At 45.1% G+C, this 15,051-nt stretch overlaps 2 protein-coding genes and 1 pseudogene across 2 annotated transcripts; 2 read left to right on the forward strand and 1 right to left on the reverse strand.

Moving 5' to 3' along the window:
- Positions 1–940: 940 nt before the first annotated feature.
- Positions 941–2,517, reverse strand: LOC123184635 (uncharacterized). The gene is made up of 3 exons (XM_044596726.1): positions 1,908–2,517; positions 1,516–1,817; positions 941–1,435 (listed from the first exon to the last, which is right to left on the reverse strand). Exons 1-3 carry the CDS (start codon positions 2,421–2,423, stop codon positions 1,162–1,164), a joined length of 1,092 nt encoding a protein of 363 aa, XP_044452661.1. The 5' UTR covers positions 2,424–2,517; the 3' UTR covers positions 941–1,161.
- A 3,904-nt stretch (positions 2,518–6,421) lies between these two features.
- LOC123184636 (CASP-like protein 4B1) lies at positions 6,422–7,836 on the forward strand. Its single transcript, XM_044596727.1, has 3 exons — positions 6,422–6,898; positions 7,026–7,146; positions 7,289–7,836. The coding sequence occupies exons 1-3, from the start codon at positions 6,525–6,527 to the stop codon at positions 7,457–7,459; spliced, it is 666 nt and encodes a 221-aa protein (XP_044452662.1). The 5' UTR covers positions 6,422–6,524; the 3' UTR covers positions 7,460–7,836.
- Positions 7,837–12,354: 4,518 nt separating this feature from the next.
- Positions 12,355–14,053, forward strand: LOC123191466 (CASP-like protein 4B1; annotated as a pseudogene).
- Positions 14,054–15,051: the final 998 nt, after the last annotated feature.

Consider the following 15,051-nt stretch of genomic DNA (forward strand, 5'->3'; position numbering starts at 1 on the left):
CCACTTCCATCAGCACCACCTCCTCTTCCAGCAGCATTTCCTCCACCTCGTGCAGCATTAGCTTCCCCTCTTCCAGCACCACTTCGTCCACCTCTTGTAGCATTTGTTCCCCCTCTTCCAACAACATTTGCTCCTCCTATTGTTGCATTTCCTCCACCTATTGTAGCATTTGCTCCCCTTCTTGCACCACCACTTCGGCCACCTCTTGCAGCTATTGAACCTCCTCTTGTTGCATTGTTGGGCCCTCTTGCACGATTGCTTCCATCACCTGGGTATGTGCTAGTACCTGCTTTCTGTCTCTTGTTTTTTCCTCTGCTTGTAGCACCAATGGTTTCTTCATCATCTAGTGGCCTCCCTTTGCCTTTTCCCCCATTCCTTCGTCTGGTTGTAGCAGTAGTAATTGTTCTTCTCTCAGGAATGGTGTCCCTGGCATCAGCAACAAATCTAGATATATCCGGCAAAGGACCAGGTGGTTTGACATTTGAAACATGGATTCTCTCCTAATGAAAATTTAGACATAGCATTCATAAGTCATTATAAATAATTAAATGGATATGAGAACATATGAAGCAGTGTATAGCTATTTTCACCTCTTGCCTCATTATATGTACCATGCTGAAAGGCACATGCATAGGATCTAGCTTTGTGTCCTCCATGTGTGTCCTGATGTCCTGAAATATAGTATGGTGTGAATAATGACACTAACACTTATGAATTTCTATGTCCTGAAATTACATGTCTTACATTTAAAATGGAAGGATCTTCTATTTCTTCTTCCATCTCATTTGCTTCCCTCTCACTCTCCCTCTCCATGAATTTCTGATGGCCCTTCTTGTTGTGATCTGCTTTTCCACAAATTGAACAATGCATGCTCACACATTTCTTGTTCAGTGCAATGCTGCCATCCTTCTGTAGCTTTTCTTCAGGTGTTTTTTTCCTGTTCTTTGGTGGCCTTCCCATCTTTTTCTTGTAAATCGGTGGATGAACGACAATTCCATTAACTTGCTCCCAGTGAGCCCTATCTCTCATAGGCATTATATTGTGCCCATATGCTAGCAGGTATGTCTCTATTGTGTAGCACTTGTGAACCATTTCTTCTGGATCTATCCTCTCTTCCCTAAAGCACGCAATAGAGTGGCTGCAAGGAATGCCACTAAGTTGTCATCTTTTGCAATCACATGTCCTTGCTGGAATATCCACAAGGTATGTAAAGTTTCTTGATATCACAGAATATACTCCCAAACCAGAGTGACTAGGAAAACAACTTGCAGACAGTTCTATCTCCTTCTCTAATTTCTTCTTGATCTTTGGGCATATCCTACCAGTCCATTTGTTTCTTGCCTCTCTCTGCTTGCTCTCATGTCTAGCAGTAATCTTACCCTTTATACATTCCATCATTGAAATCACAGGGAACTCCCTTGCTTCCAATATGTAGCTGCAATGCATTGCAAATAAATGATTAAATGTTTACATAATACAATGCAAATCAATAGAAAGCACATTACTGCAATTTACCTATTGTACACTTCTGACATATTGTTCAATAGGATGTCACATTTGGGGAAATCACTGAAAAATGCTTTCACCCATTGGTTTTCAGGTTTATTCTCCAACCAAGCAACAACACTAGGGCAGTCCTCTCTCATTGCTTCTCTGTTCAACATCCACTTTGTGATATTTGTTGATCTTGCAATTGCCCACAAATGGTTTCTCAATGTCTCTCCTTTGAAATGCATATGAAAGTTTTGATATAAATGTCTAACACAAAATCTGTGCTCTGAGTCTGGAAACACCTTTCCAACTGCATTTATTAAGCCCTAGAGAAGTGCACAGGTGTAAGTACTAAGATTTGTTATAATGCAGAAATTAATACACTGAAAACAACATTTTAGTGGTGAACAAAATACCTTTTGTTTGTCACTCATTATAGTGAATGGGGAGGTGTTCACTATGTTCAAGTCATGCTTTAATGTAGTGAGAAACCACTCCCAGGAGAATTTTGATTCTACTTCAACCATTCCCATTGCAATGGGATAAATGCAGTCGTTTGGGTCTATGCCAACAGCAGTAAGTAACTGGCCTTTGTACCTACTTTTCAAGTGGCATCCATCGATAAAAATGATGGGCCTACACCCATTTAAGAAACCTCTCTTGCAAGCATCATATGACCAATACAACGATGACAAATGATCCTTTGGGTCCTCATTTTCATTCTCCTTAACAAGAGTTGTGCTAACAAGGAAGGTACTGCCAGGATTGCTCCTCCTCAGCTCTTTACCATAATTCCATAGCTGTTGATACTGAGCTGCTTCATCTCCATGTATCAAACCAAGTGCAGCTCTCCTTGCCCTTCCTAATTTGACTTTATGAGGTCTGACCTTGAATTCTCTCTGAACTTTGTTACCAAAGGTCACCAAGTCCATCTTTTGGTTGTCTCTGAACTCCTCAATGAACTTACCGGTAAGAAATTTAACTGACAAACACTTTGCATCCCAAGATTTCTGACATGTGTGATTGCAATTGTGTCTCTTAATTACAATGCTTCCTGTTTTGTTGTCCTTAGACGCCTTCAAAAGCCAGGGGCATCCAGCAGAGCAAGATGCATTTAACATCGTTGCTTCATTTCTTCCTTTGTTAATCTTAACCCTGTTTCTCACACTGTATGCAACCAAAGCAGCTCTAAGCTCTTTCATTTCACCATACACTTGTCCAACTCTGAAAATTGGATTATTTAGGTCCACCTCTGGATTAAATGCCTTGAAAGAGTACTTCAACCTTTCTAGCTCTTTCTTAGACAAGTTTAGATCACCATCATCTTCCACTGGATCTTCATCATCTATGTATTCCTTCTGCTCATTGTGGTCATTCACACTCTCATCAACATTCTGAACAAATAGATCATCATCCCCATCAGGAACATCATAATCACTTTCATAAAAATCTTCATCTGTGCCACTGTCCTCTCCATGCTCTTCCTCTGATCCATCGGCATGCTCATCCTCTGCTCCATCTTCATGCTCATCCTCTGCTGCCTCTACATGCTCGTCCTCTACTCTCTCTCCATGCTCATCCTCTGTTGCCTCTCCATGCCCTTTATCGGCTTCCTCTTCATGTTCTCGATGGACATAACTATGTGGTTCTGCTTCATTCACCAGCATCATACATGAACTAGTGCTCCCAGAAGTGCCTTCTCCGGGCCTAAATCCACTTGGCACTTTCCTTTGAGTCATTACCCTTGGCAGCTCAAGGCAGCCTCTATATATGAGATCATCCCATTCTGATTTCACATGATTTCTCTCATCTACTATAACATGCAAACTTCTGTTTTCTCTGCCCGCCCTTGCCATTGAAGCAATTGCTTCTTCATTATCTAAACAAACCATGCCATCTAGGATGTCCTTCCCAGGCAATAACCAATACACTTGTAGCTCAGGACTAGTAATGTCATATCCCGAATGCTGCAATATGCAATTAATCACATCCCTAGACCATGTGTTCGCATCACACTTGTCATACTCCTCTTGAGTGCTTCCCCCCAAAATGTCCTTCTATCATCCAGCCCACAAAATATGCCATTGTGTTCAAACACCGCTGTAAAGAAATTGGATTTTTCTCCTGCAAGTAGAAGTACACGATTGTTACGTGTCACGGAAAATGCTAACTGTTGTTGATGAATATGCATATCATTTACTGAAAAATGGTTTGCAACAGCACTTCCAAATATGCCCCTAACCATATATCAAGCATTGTTTATGAACATAAAACTACAGTACACTAATTTTTGCCACTCAATTCTGAACCTATATCAATTCTGAAACTGCAGTACAGTATATCACATTTCTGAAACTGATTTGAATCTATAAGGTTTCTGAACCCATATTCTTCTTTACCGCACTATATTAACAGCAAGTCTGAACCCCATGCTTAACACCGCATGCAACATATATTTCTGATCAAAACAGGGGACACCACAATACATGAAAACACACTACATCTATGCCAAATCTGATCAAACACTGAATCTTAACCACACGCCCCCCAAAACTCCACAAAAGCCCAGAGTTTCATCTATATCGCGGCCACAAATACCGAGGATCACACCTGATCAAAACCCTAGCAGAACATGACCAAAGAGGGGAGCAGAGAGCGGGACAACTTGATTTCCTACCGTAGTCTGGAGGAAATTCGCCTATGCCTCGAGGACGTGGCTCCATCCAGCGTGATCGCCACGGTGAGGGCGATGCGGAGGAGATGAACCGGCCACAGCGATGCGGAATAGGAGACGAACAGGCCACGAAGATGAAGAGCGAAGGGGTTTGGAGAGGGTTACTAGTGCCAATGTGACTTTTGGCATAAGTACAGGGTTATCCATAATTTTTTCCCTGCTCAATCTCAATCAGGACTGCGGGTTCAATGTTTACATTATTAGGGAGGTTTCTACAAACTAACCAGCCACCAGCTCGTGCTCCCCTGCCGACGTGGCGCGCCACGTGGTCGTTTCGGACTAATTTGTATGATTTTGTCCCCGCAAAGCAAGTTTAGTGACCCATTTGTCTCAATTTTCAAGTTTTTCTGTGAAAGTGTTTCCGCAGTGCAAGTTCGTGTACTGTAGGTGTATTTAACTCTATTATTTTGCACTATGAAGATAGTAATTTAGACTAGTGTCATATGCATGACACTAGTATAAATTACTCACCATTATGATCAACCTTAGGAAAGTAACTCCTATTGGATTCAACCAACCCCTCCTTCCTGGGGGGCTGGGTAATCCCCACTCCCTCACCCAATTCTTGTTGGGATTACATAAAGTCCCCTCAATCCTCTGCTCATGCTTCTTGTCCGGTCAACCCTCTGTACACTTTTATAAGATGTTTTAGTAAAGAGCAGAACCAGGAGTAGCGTAAACCCTGCGTTTTAATTAAGATCACATCGCAGAGAGTAAATGGTAGCACCGGAGAAGGTAAACCAGTCCATCCACTCCTTACTTCCATTTCTCTCGATCGACAAGGATGCAATAGAGACCGTATGTCCAGTCACTCTGAAAGTGAAGTGTTTAGTACTAGTCTTTATCTTTACCTAATAATAAAGTAAATTGGGTTTTCTTTCATCCGTCATGACATTTTTCAGAAAAAGTTCCTTTATTTTAAAGAATTCAACCCGCAGTCCTGTTTTAAGTTAAAACAAATCGTTATTTTTGTATTTTACACAAAAACTTCTGTCTTTTTTTAAAATCAACCCGCCATCCAGATTTAAGTCACACCCGAACCTTTATTTTACATTTTTCAAAACCCCCCTGATGTCTTAGGTAATTCATCCGTGGATCATATTTAAGTCAAACAAATGCTTTTTAAAATCATCCATATCTTTTAAATCGTAACTTCGATTTGAACGTGTTATATATGAAATTTAATTAGAAAAATATGTAGAATATGGATATGAGATTATTTTTACCTGTTAAGTATTTTTAAATATTATTTTGAAATATATTTGAGTCAAACCAAATGATTTTCTAAATTATCTGTATTTTTTAAACCGTAACTTCGATTTTAACATATTATATATGAAATTTTATTAGAAAAATGTGTGGAATCTAAATATGATGTTAATTTTACCTATTAAATATTGTTATGGAAGCAAACTTATAATTTATAGCGCAAGATTCGTTTTTTTTTTCATACCGGCGGCGATCCTGATCGCAAATAAACACCCCACTATAACCATATATGGAAAAGAAAATATCGATAACTACACATGCATATCTCTGAAAAATGTCGCAGGGGAAACAACAGATTTCTCATCGCGAGAGGGAGAGAAAGCGAGTGAGAGAGAGAGAGAGAGAGAGAGGGAGAGAGAGAGGGAGAGGGAGGAGAGAGGGAGAGAGAGAAGCCATAGGATTAACCATATTTAACACACGTTTTTTGTTGTTTTGTGTGAACACCGAGGCCATCGCCGGCGAGGGTGAGAAGGAGGATAAGCGGCAACACAAATATGATGCTTCGGAAAAATAAAAGAGATGAACCTATTGTGGTCTTGAGTGATGGTTGTTGAGTTAAGAGCGTGTGTTATGTTTTCTCTCCCGTTGCAACGCACGGGCTCTTTTGCTAGTGTTAATAACGGACATAATTCCATTGATTTCTCAGCCTGCCACGTAAGTACGCGTGTTAAGTGCGAGCTGCTTTCTTAAGCGATTGCATACCCCGTTAAGCAATACCCCTTTTGTCCATCATGTTGGTTCCACACATTTCAAATTATTTCCTTCCCTCCCGAGCCCCCGGTCCATTGCTTAGCCAGCTGAACAACCTAGCCAGCCAAAGCTAGTGCGCGCCATGTCACACCCACAGCCATAGCCACCACCCTCACTTTCTTCTCCTGGCTTTAATCCCTAGACCGGCGGCCCCTTTAATCACCCGCCCCGCCCAGCTTTCGCAAAGCGCAAATAATGCAATGCATGCGAGCGAGACATCTATACTTCTATACACGCTCCTCCATCGTCCGTCGTTCGTTCCCTTACGTGCTAAGGCATCATGGCCATGCAGCTGCACGCCGCGTCCCCGGACTCGGAATACTACGTCGCCAAGTCCCCGCCGCCCCCGCCGCCTTTCTCCCCGCACCAGTCGCCGGCCCCGGCGGCCGTGAAGCCAAAGTCGCCGCATGTCTCGCAGTCGCAGGGCGGCGGCCAAAGGGCGCCCGTTGCCACGGCGACGACGCCCCTCACGCCTAGCAGGGACAGGGCGCGCCAGGCGCACAACGTCGGCGGCGGCGACCAGGCGCAGGTGCTCAACGGGATCGTCCTCGTGCTGCGCGCCGGCGCCGCGCTGCTGTCCTTCGTGGCCATGGCGCTCGTCGCGTCCTGCCGCCACGGGGACTGGATGGACTTCCTCCGCTACCAGGAGTACAGGTGCGCGTGCGCGTCATCTCTAGCTTATTGCTCGATCGGTCATGTTACCATTCTTGACAGTGTGCGTGCACGGTGTTGAGCTGTTGATCATGGGCTGGGCGGTCGCTTTGCATGCTTGATTTGCTAGGTATCTTCTCGGGGTGTCCGTGGTGGCGTTCGTGTACTCTGCGGCGCAGGCGTTGAAGAACTTCGGCCGGATGCGCCGCGGCGACGCCCACGCGACCTTCCTTGATTTCGCCGGCGACCAGGTGAAGTTGCAGACAATCTTGCCTAGGCCAGTATAGTGTACCACGTGATCATTTTAGATGCAGCTTCCGTGTGCGGTGACTTATAGCTAGCTTATGAATTGTCATGCAAGTTGAAACATTCCCATGATCTGAATGAATGCAGGCGGTGGCGTATCTGCTGGTCACGGCGTCGGCGGCGGCTCTCCCGATCACGATCCGCATGAGGTCGGCGGTGGTCAACGTCTTCACGGACGCCATCGCCGCGTCCATCGTCCTGGGCTTCCTCGCCTTCGCGGCGCTCGCCCTGTCCGCCATGCTCTCCAGACACGCGTAGCACGACTAGCTTAGCTAGCCAAGCCAGCATGCAGTCGGCCCATCGTGAGTCGTGACATCCATCCATGGCTGTTGTAGAAGAAGATTAGTTAAATCCAGGAGAAAAACAAAGTTCGGAGTAAGCTCGTGAATCCTCTTGTGTAGAAGAAATTAGTTAGATCCAAGAGCAAAAAGGAGAGGGAAAAGAACGAACAAAGTTCAGAGTTGCTCTTGGCATCTGAAGATCAGATGTTTGCATGACGACCCAAGTTGTCAAGAGAGCATTTTCATCACCACTTTGTGGGGTTTTGGGGTGAGAGAGGCTCGAACTCTCGACCTCAGGATCACTCACGTTTAGCTATGAGACTTACGCGCTAGCCAACTGCGCCACCACCCCAATGTGTTTGTTTATTACGAATGCCCACCTTACTAATCTGTACTTATTTGCGACTCCCTGTTCTTCCCAAAACAATACTCCACTAGCAACCCTATTAGGGTGACTGCACGGTGTATGCATACACCCCAATGTTTTTTCTCATAATAATTCTAAAAAAAGTGTTTTCTCATAATAAATTTACTTAATGCTATACAAATAACGCAAAGACGTCTGCAAGATGCCACGCACGAATCTTGATGCAAGGACAAAATGCCAACACCCTACCAAATTAGTTCGCTCTCTATCGTGCTTGTGTGACTACATCCGACATCTCGGTTGACTAGCAGGCGAGACAAAAGAAAGAGTGACACATTCACTTCGAGAACATCCTCACCGCCCTAGTCGGTTCTCCCTCCCCATTCCACTCTCCCTCCAAGCTCATGCGTGTGTTCTCTTCGTCGCCGGCAAGGGTTGTGACTTTTTCCTTCCTTCTGCCCAGCGGTCACAAGGGTGGAAGTAGCCGTTTGTCATCTTGAGTGCTGGGAGAGCAAGGTGTCGTCGTCGGTAGAGGAGGGCAAGGGGTGGGGGTGTGATCAGCATTGAGAGAAGATCAGATCTTGATCGAGAAATGTCCAATTCCAGGCTGGAGAAACCTCGTCCCCTCACCAAAATGGGATAAACTGGTGCTTGGTGGAAGATTCGAGGGAACAAGGAGCGGCGACACGGGTCACGGTCGTGGGCGGAGCATCAACACATGGACAAAGTAGCACACTGGAGTAGCACCAGAGGATTCCTAGAAGTGGCTGCCATCGACTTGTAGGAAGTGGGTGGATATGGCAGTTGGTGGAGCAGCACGAGTCGTTGTTCCCTTCTTCCCGTTCGGTGGCAATGGGGAATTGGCACAGCTTCTCCCTCTTCTCACCGACGTTTGTGGCTAATCGATGGTGCTGATGCAGCATCTCTCATGCCCATTGCCGGGGCATGCTCCAAGGTCTTGTGGGAGCTCGAGACGACCACCCTGACGGCCAATCTCTCGACGCGATGTTGGTTATGGGATCTGGAGGAGCTCCCAACGCGTTGCTGCCATCGCAACACTATTCGTCGGGATGATGAGCATGGCAATGTGTAAAGCGTCCTTGATTGGTGAACCTTAGTGGCTCTACGCCTACTGGCTTATGGCCAGGCATTGGTATGCGGCCAATCACCAGAGGCTTCATCATCTCTGCTATCCTACCTGGCATGTTCGCCCTTTTTAGCCACCTGTTCATCGCGATGATGTCCTCGGTGTCCTCCGCGCCAATGACGACATAGACCCCTTGACCAGCGGTACCCTACTCTGTCTTCACAACCTTGCGAGTTCAGAAGACAGGAGTAGGTAACCTTAGCAATGCCATGATGCATTGATCGAGGCAATTTTCATCGACATGATGCACTAACCATAGCAATGCCCAATTTCAATTGCCATGATCGGTGCATCATACCAGTGCTCAATTGCATGCATATTTATCCTACTCTATTCATGCATGCACATTGGTCCTACTCGGATCATGGATGCACAATTTTTCTACTCTGACCATGCATTCCATTCAAATTGAACACATATATTAAGGTTACCATTCGAAACACTAGGCTAGCACATTTGATCATCGCAAGATAGTAAACAAGCATTCACATAGCAAGAACACATCAATAACCTAGCAAGTAATTTGATCATAGCGACAACATAGCAAGCATTCAGATTATAACAAGAACCTAGCACACAGTCTGCGAGCCACCGGTCGTGGATTGGAGTTACCGACAGCGATGGGAGTGAGGTGGCGCAGTTGATGGTCAACCATCAGAGAAATCGAAGGGTTGTGGGAGAGAGATGGAGTGTGGCGTGAATGCGTAGTGGGCGGTGTTATCAAAGAGGGGAGGCAGTTATGAGACGTCTCGTTGTCTCCCGCGCTTCCCAACATGTGCAGGCGAGATCCATGTGTGGCTCTCGCAAGCTTGGCTCTGGAGAAACAACCGATTCAGTCGTTCCCCTTCAGCCTGGCATGATACTGCTTTAAGGTTTATGTTTCCCAGGAATCGCATGCAGCCGAAGTAACCAAACATCCAATTTTTTGCACCGCACGGGCTTGGTTGGGCCTCCTGACGGCTATCAAACACCTCCTTGGCTATGATTTTCCTACCTTTTCCATCATCCAAAGTAGGAGAGATGTACAAATATGACAAATTTTATCCTTCATGTCCAATTTTGGACTCTCTAATGTGAATTTTGACAACATGGCAATTTGGTGTCCTTTTTTCTAACATATCTCATGGCAATTATAACCTATATTTCCACATTTTCCTGATAATTTCCATCAATCAATGAACATTCTTGTGAAGTTTCCCTGCTTTCGGTGACCAATGTTATCCCTAGAATTTGCCATGTCCCTCATTTTCCCCAAATTTTTGCCATGGTCTCTAGTTAACAACTATGTTTTGTAAGTTTGCCATGTGTCCATTTTTGTTACAAATATATACACTTTACCTGTTCAATGAGAAAAAAAATCCCAAAATTTCCATGTAACCATAATTTTTTTTCTTCATTGCCTTGCCCCATAGAGATTTTAAAGAAAATCCATGTCACTTGTACTATATTTTTAAAAGATTACTATCATGTGCAGTAATCACATGGCAAAACTAAGAATTTTGTTTCACTACAATTACCATGGCAAATTTTAGATAACAACATTTTTTAAAAGTTTGCACATGTGACCTTGACCCCCCCCCCCTCCTAGAATTTGCCATGTCCTGCAGTTTCCCCATTTTTTGTCACACATGGCAAATTTCCAGGATTTTTAAGTCAACAACTATTTTTTCAAAGTTTGCTGTGTGTCATTTTTGTGTGCAAACATCCACAGTTGCCATGTTCACTGAGATTTGTTCTTTGAAAATTTCTCATGTGACTGTACTTTTTTCATTTGCCATGCCCTATAGAGCAAAAATTTAAAATTTTGTCATGTCACTTGTACTATGTTTTTATTGGATAGCCATCAAGTGTACTACTCACATGGAAAAACATAGATTTTTGTTTGTCTACAATTGCCATAACAATTTTTAAACCAAGGCCACTTTTCTTTTTGTAATTTTTGGAAATCCTCACTTCTGTTATGGTCACATGACAAGTTTTAGACTACTTTTTTGGATTTGTCACATGTCAAACGTTCTACAACATATTTATAATTTCCACATTGCAAACTGTTTAGAACATTTATTTTTGTACATAATGGCATTTTTTGGGTGTTTTGTGTGTGTGTTTTTTCTCTATGTTGGAGTTATGTAGATTTGTAGTAGTTTCATTACATATATCGTGGCAAATTAATCATCAAAAGGATGGCAACTTTTTTTTTTGATAGTTCTGACATATGGTGATATGGAGGAGTTGTTTGACCACAAAACATGGCAACTTCTTTTTATCACACTTACATGCATTTTTAATATTCATGGACATTTTTACTATGAATTTTTTTTGGGCACTATACTGGACCACAAAAAGTTATTTGTACATATCATTACAATTAATTTATACATACCATGGCAATTGCATATATAGCATAGTTTTTGGACTTTTCTTGTGTTCTTAATCTCAAAGTAAACGTGAGGAGTGGTGATGGTGGGGTTTGTGGTAATTTTTTTCTCTCGAGTCCTTTTTACGTTTTTCAACGCGCACTTGTTCGACATTAAATTTTGTTTTCCAGCAAGCTGGCGCTCGGGAAGCCCAGTAGTGGCATGTCACAGTGGGGGCGGGGAGGAGGCATCTGCGAGCGATTGAGCGTGTTCTCTTTGTTCCCCCCTTGCTGAGGGAATGATCGTTCACTCCAGACACACGCCAGATGTGTATTGGCGTCGTATTTTTAAACATTAGAAATCCGTGGTTACCAGAACCTTAATACCAAATGAGTTTTAATGGGTCCTTTAAAATGTCATGTCATTTCCAAATCTTCTCCCACCAGCAATCTTATGGTGCCAATATATTTTTCTTCATGGTGTCGTTGAGAATAACGTCACTTAATTTTTGTTCATCGTTAGCTATTCTCTGTGGCAAATCATAGAAAAGTCGCGAGATCCCTAGAAAACAGTGAGCAGAATTATTATGCCCATGTTCGACATTTTTAACATGAAGATTAGTTCTAAATCCGTTGCATTTTGTTGTTGTTGAACTTACCATGCCAAAACAATCTACTATCTATACTTAAATAATAATTTACTTTGTAAACAGGATTGTATATCTTCTGAAACTCGAAAAAAAAGCTCATGCACTCCATGTCGGAGTGGTGTGTGGCATGTCAAGTTTTTCACTCAGGGCACATTGACACCTGAGAGCCGCTTGCATGGCAAGTTGTACTACAATCATGGCGTCAGACCCTGAGAGCTACTTGCATGCCTATATATTAACCAATTAGACTGCTGGTTGTTGTTTTTTGAGATAGCTTACCAGGCTTGCTGCCTGGTGACCACCACGTCACGAAACATGCATATAAACTGCTGCCATCTCTTCTCGGTAAGCGATGTGGTCCTTAAAAAACTGTACGTTCCTTCGCCTACGACAACTAAAACGGTACTGTATATTGTACTAGTAATATCAACAGCACAACCGAAAAGCCCAGTGCTATAAAACCGGGTGACCAACGGGCCGTCTGCCCGGCTCGTAAAAGACGTTCGATTTTGCCTATACTGGTTGGATGAAGCTCAGTGGACAGACCGGACCGGCGATTCATCTCTGAAACCAATACAAGGATGGCTCGTTCTGCGCGCCGGCGTCGCGCTCCTGGTTTTCGTGGCCATGGCGCTCGTCGCCTCCACCCGCCACGGAGACTGGATGGACTTCCTCGTGCGTGTCATCTCTCTATAGCTCATTGCTCGATCGGTTATGTTACCATTCTTGAGGTTGAGGGTGTGCATGCATGGTGTGTTGAACCGTTGATCATGGGCTGGGCGCTGGCTTTGCGATTTGCATGCTCCATTTGCTAGGTATCTTCTCGTGGTCTCCATGGTGGCGTTCGTGTACTCTGCGACGCAGGAGGAACTTTCGCCGGATGCGGCGCGGCGCCGGCCATGCCAGCTTTCTTTTTTTAGAACGAAGGCTCGAGAATGAGCCCGGCTTTGAATTAACAAAGCCATCAACCGGCCAGGAATTACAACCAACAAGAGCAGCCCAACGCCACTTACAAAGAAAATAAAACAAGAGCGGCCCAAAGATACATGGGTGCTGAAGATACAGCTTACAACACAATCCCAAACTACAAGCACCTAAACAAGATAGAGATGAAGAACCGCTTGGAGAAGGGACCTCCCTTGAAGCTCGAAACACCGGCGCCTTAGGAAACATCAGCGACAATGGCATTGCCAACTGCCTTGGCCACAAACACGCCAAAAACTCCTGCACTGGACCAGAAAGATACCACACCTTCCTTCTCCCTCACCGAAGAGGGTCCCTACCCCCTCGTCCTGGCTCGAAGGACGCCGCACCGTCGAGCGAGGGATGAGTTCACCCTAGAACAAGGAAAGGCACGATCTTGGGGTAGCAGACACAGAACATTTGCTCGCATCCGTGTCGTAGCAACGGGCATACCTCACTGGGCATTTAAGCACAGACCGCATGTGTCCAAACAAGAAGAGAGTAAGCTGTAGGAAACGGCACATCGGAGCTGAAGAAGCATCGAGCTTGCGGCGAAACAACTGGGAAACAGAACATGCACAGGATGCGAGGGATATGGCCCTGGTGCCAGCTTTCTTGATATCGCCGGCGATCAGGTGAAGTGCAGAGAATATTGCTATCACACCATTTTTGATGCAGCTACGGAGCTGTGCGGTGACTAGCTAGTAGATTAAGTTATGCTTAGCCTGAGTATCTATCTACGCATGTGTGTGTAGTTCCAACAATTGCGCACTAACGGCCCCGTGATCTGAATGAATGCGTATCTGCTGGTCACGGCGTCGGCGGTGGCTCTCCCGATCACGGTCCGCATGAGCTCGGCAGTGGTCAACATCTTCACGGGCGCCATCATGTCGTCCATCTGCCTCGGTTTCATGGCCTTCGCGGCGCTCGCTCTGTCCGCCATGCTCTCCGGCTGCAAGCTCTCCAGACAAGCGCACTACGAGTCTACGGCCCAAGTCCAGCAAGCACAAAAAGGAGAGGAAAAAGAAAAGAACAAAGTTCAGAGTTGCTCTTTGTTCTTGGCATCTGAAGATCAGATGTTTGCATGACGACCCAAGTTGTCAAGAGAGCATTTTCGTCACCACTCTGTGGGGTTTTTGGGTGAGAGAGGCTCGAACTCTCGACCTCAGGATCACTCACGTTTAGCTATGAGACCTACGCGCTAGCCAACTGCGCCACCACCCCAATGTTGTTCTCTTCCTAATTACAGCCTTACTGAGACTTGCTTATTTGATAGTGCTTGAAACCCCGATTACTCGCATGCTAAAACTGGATAGTTATGAAATTCATGTTGGAGAAAAGGTGCAACCAAATATATTCTTCTCAATGTGTTTCTTTGTTTTTACTTGGATAAGAATATGGATAGAGATGTACACAACCCTTGATGGGTTCCTCTGCCTCCTGCCGGTCCGCCTCGTCTCCAGTGGCCTTAGGGCTATGGTGGCGTGGTGGATCCCGGTTCTTACTGGCGGGAGGGCTCCGTTAGATATTCCTTCGTATTTTGTTAGGGTTTGTGTCCTACTCAGAAAGATGAGACGACGAAGCCTCTATGAAGATGGAATAATGTTCTCCCTGCCTAGTCCCCGTCCCGGTGGAGCATCTAGCATCATCGGTGGGCATGTGGAGGTGTGTCTCGGGCGGATCTGCCCTTGGTGGATTTGCTCGGATCTGGTCATAGTCTGTCTACGTTCGTGTGTCTTCAGGTTAGATCCTTCCGATCTATTCTTCAATGGTGGCGGATGCTAGTCTGGTGCGCTGGTCCTATGGGGTCTTATCACGACAACTTCTCGACTGTCTACTACAACAACTACTGTTCGGCTCTGGCGAGGAAGAGACAATGACAACACCGCGCTTTAGGCTCGCTTCAGCGCTTGTAGTCGTCGCTGGGTGGTCCTAGGTAAGGGCATCTCCAACGCTAACCCCCAAAGTGGACACCGAGGTCGTCCGCGAACGCGCGCGCCGGGGGGGGGGGGGTGCATACTGATGTGAGCCATTCAACTGTAGTTGCATACATTTCAAAGCGCCGTGAGCCCTTGAGAATATGCTT

This window comes from Triticum aestivum, chromosome 2A (genome assembly GCF_018294505.1).
Source record: "Triticum aestivum cultivar Chinese Spring chromosome 2A, IWGSC CS RefSeq v2.1, whole genome shotgun sequence".
In the NCBI taxonomy this organism is placed as follows: domain Eukaryota; kingdom Viridiplantae; phylum Streptophyta; class Magnoliopsida; order Poales; family Poaceae; genus Triticum; species Triticum aestivum.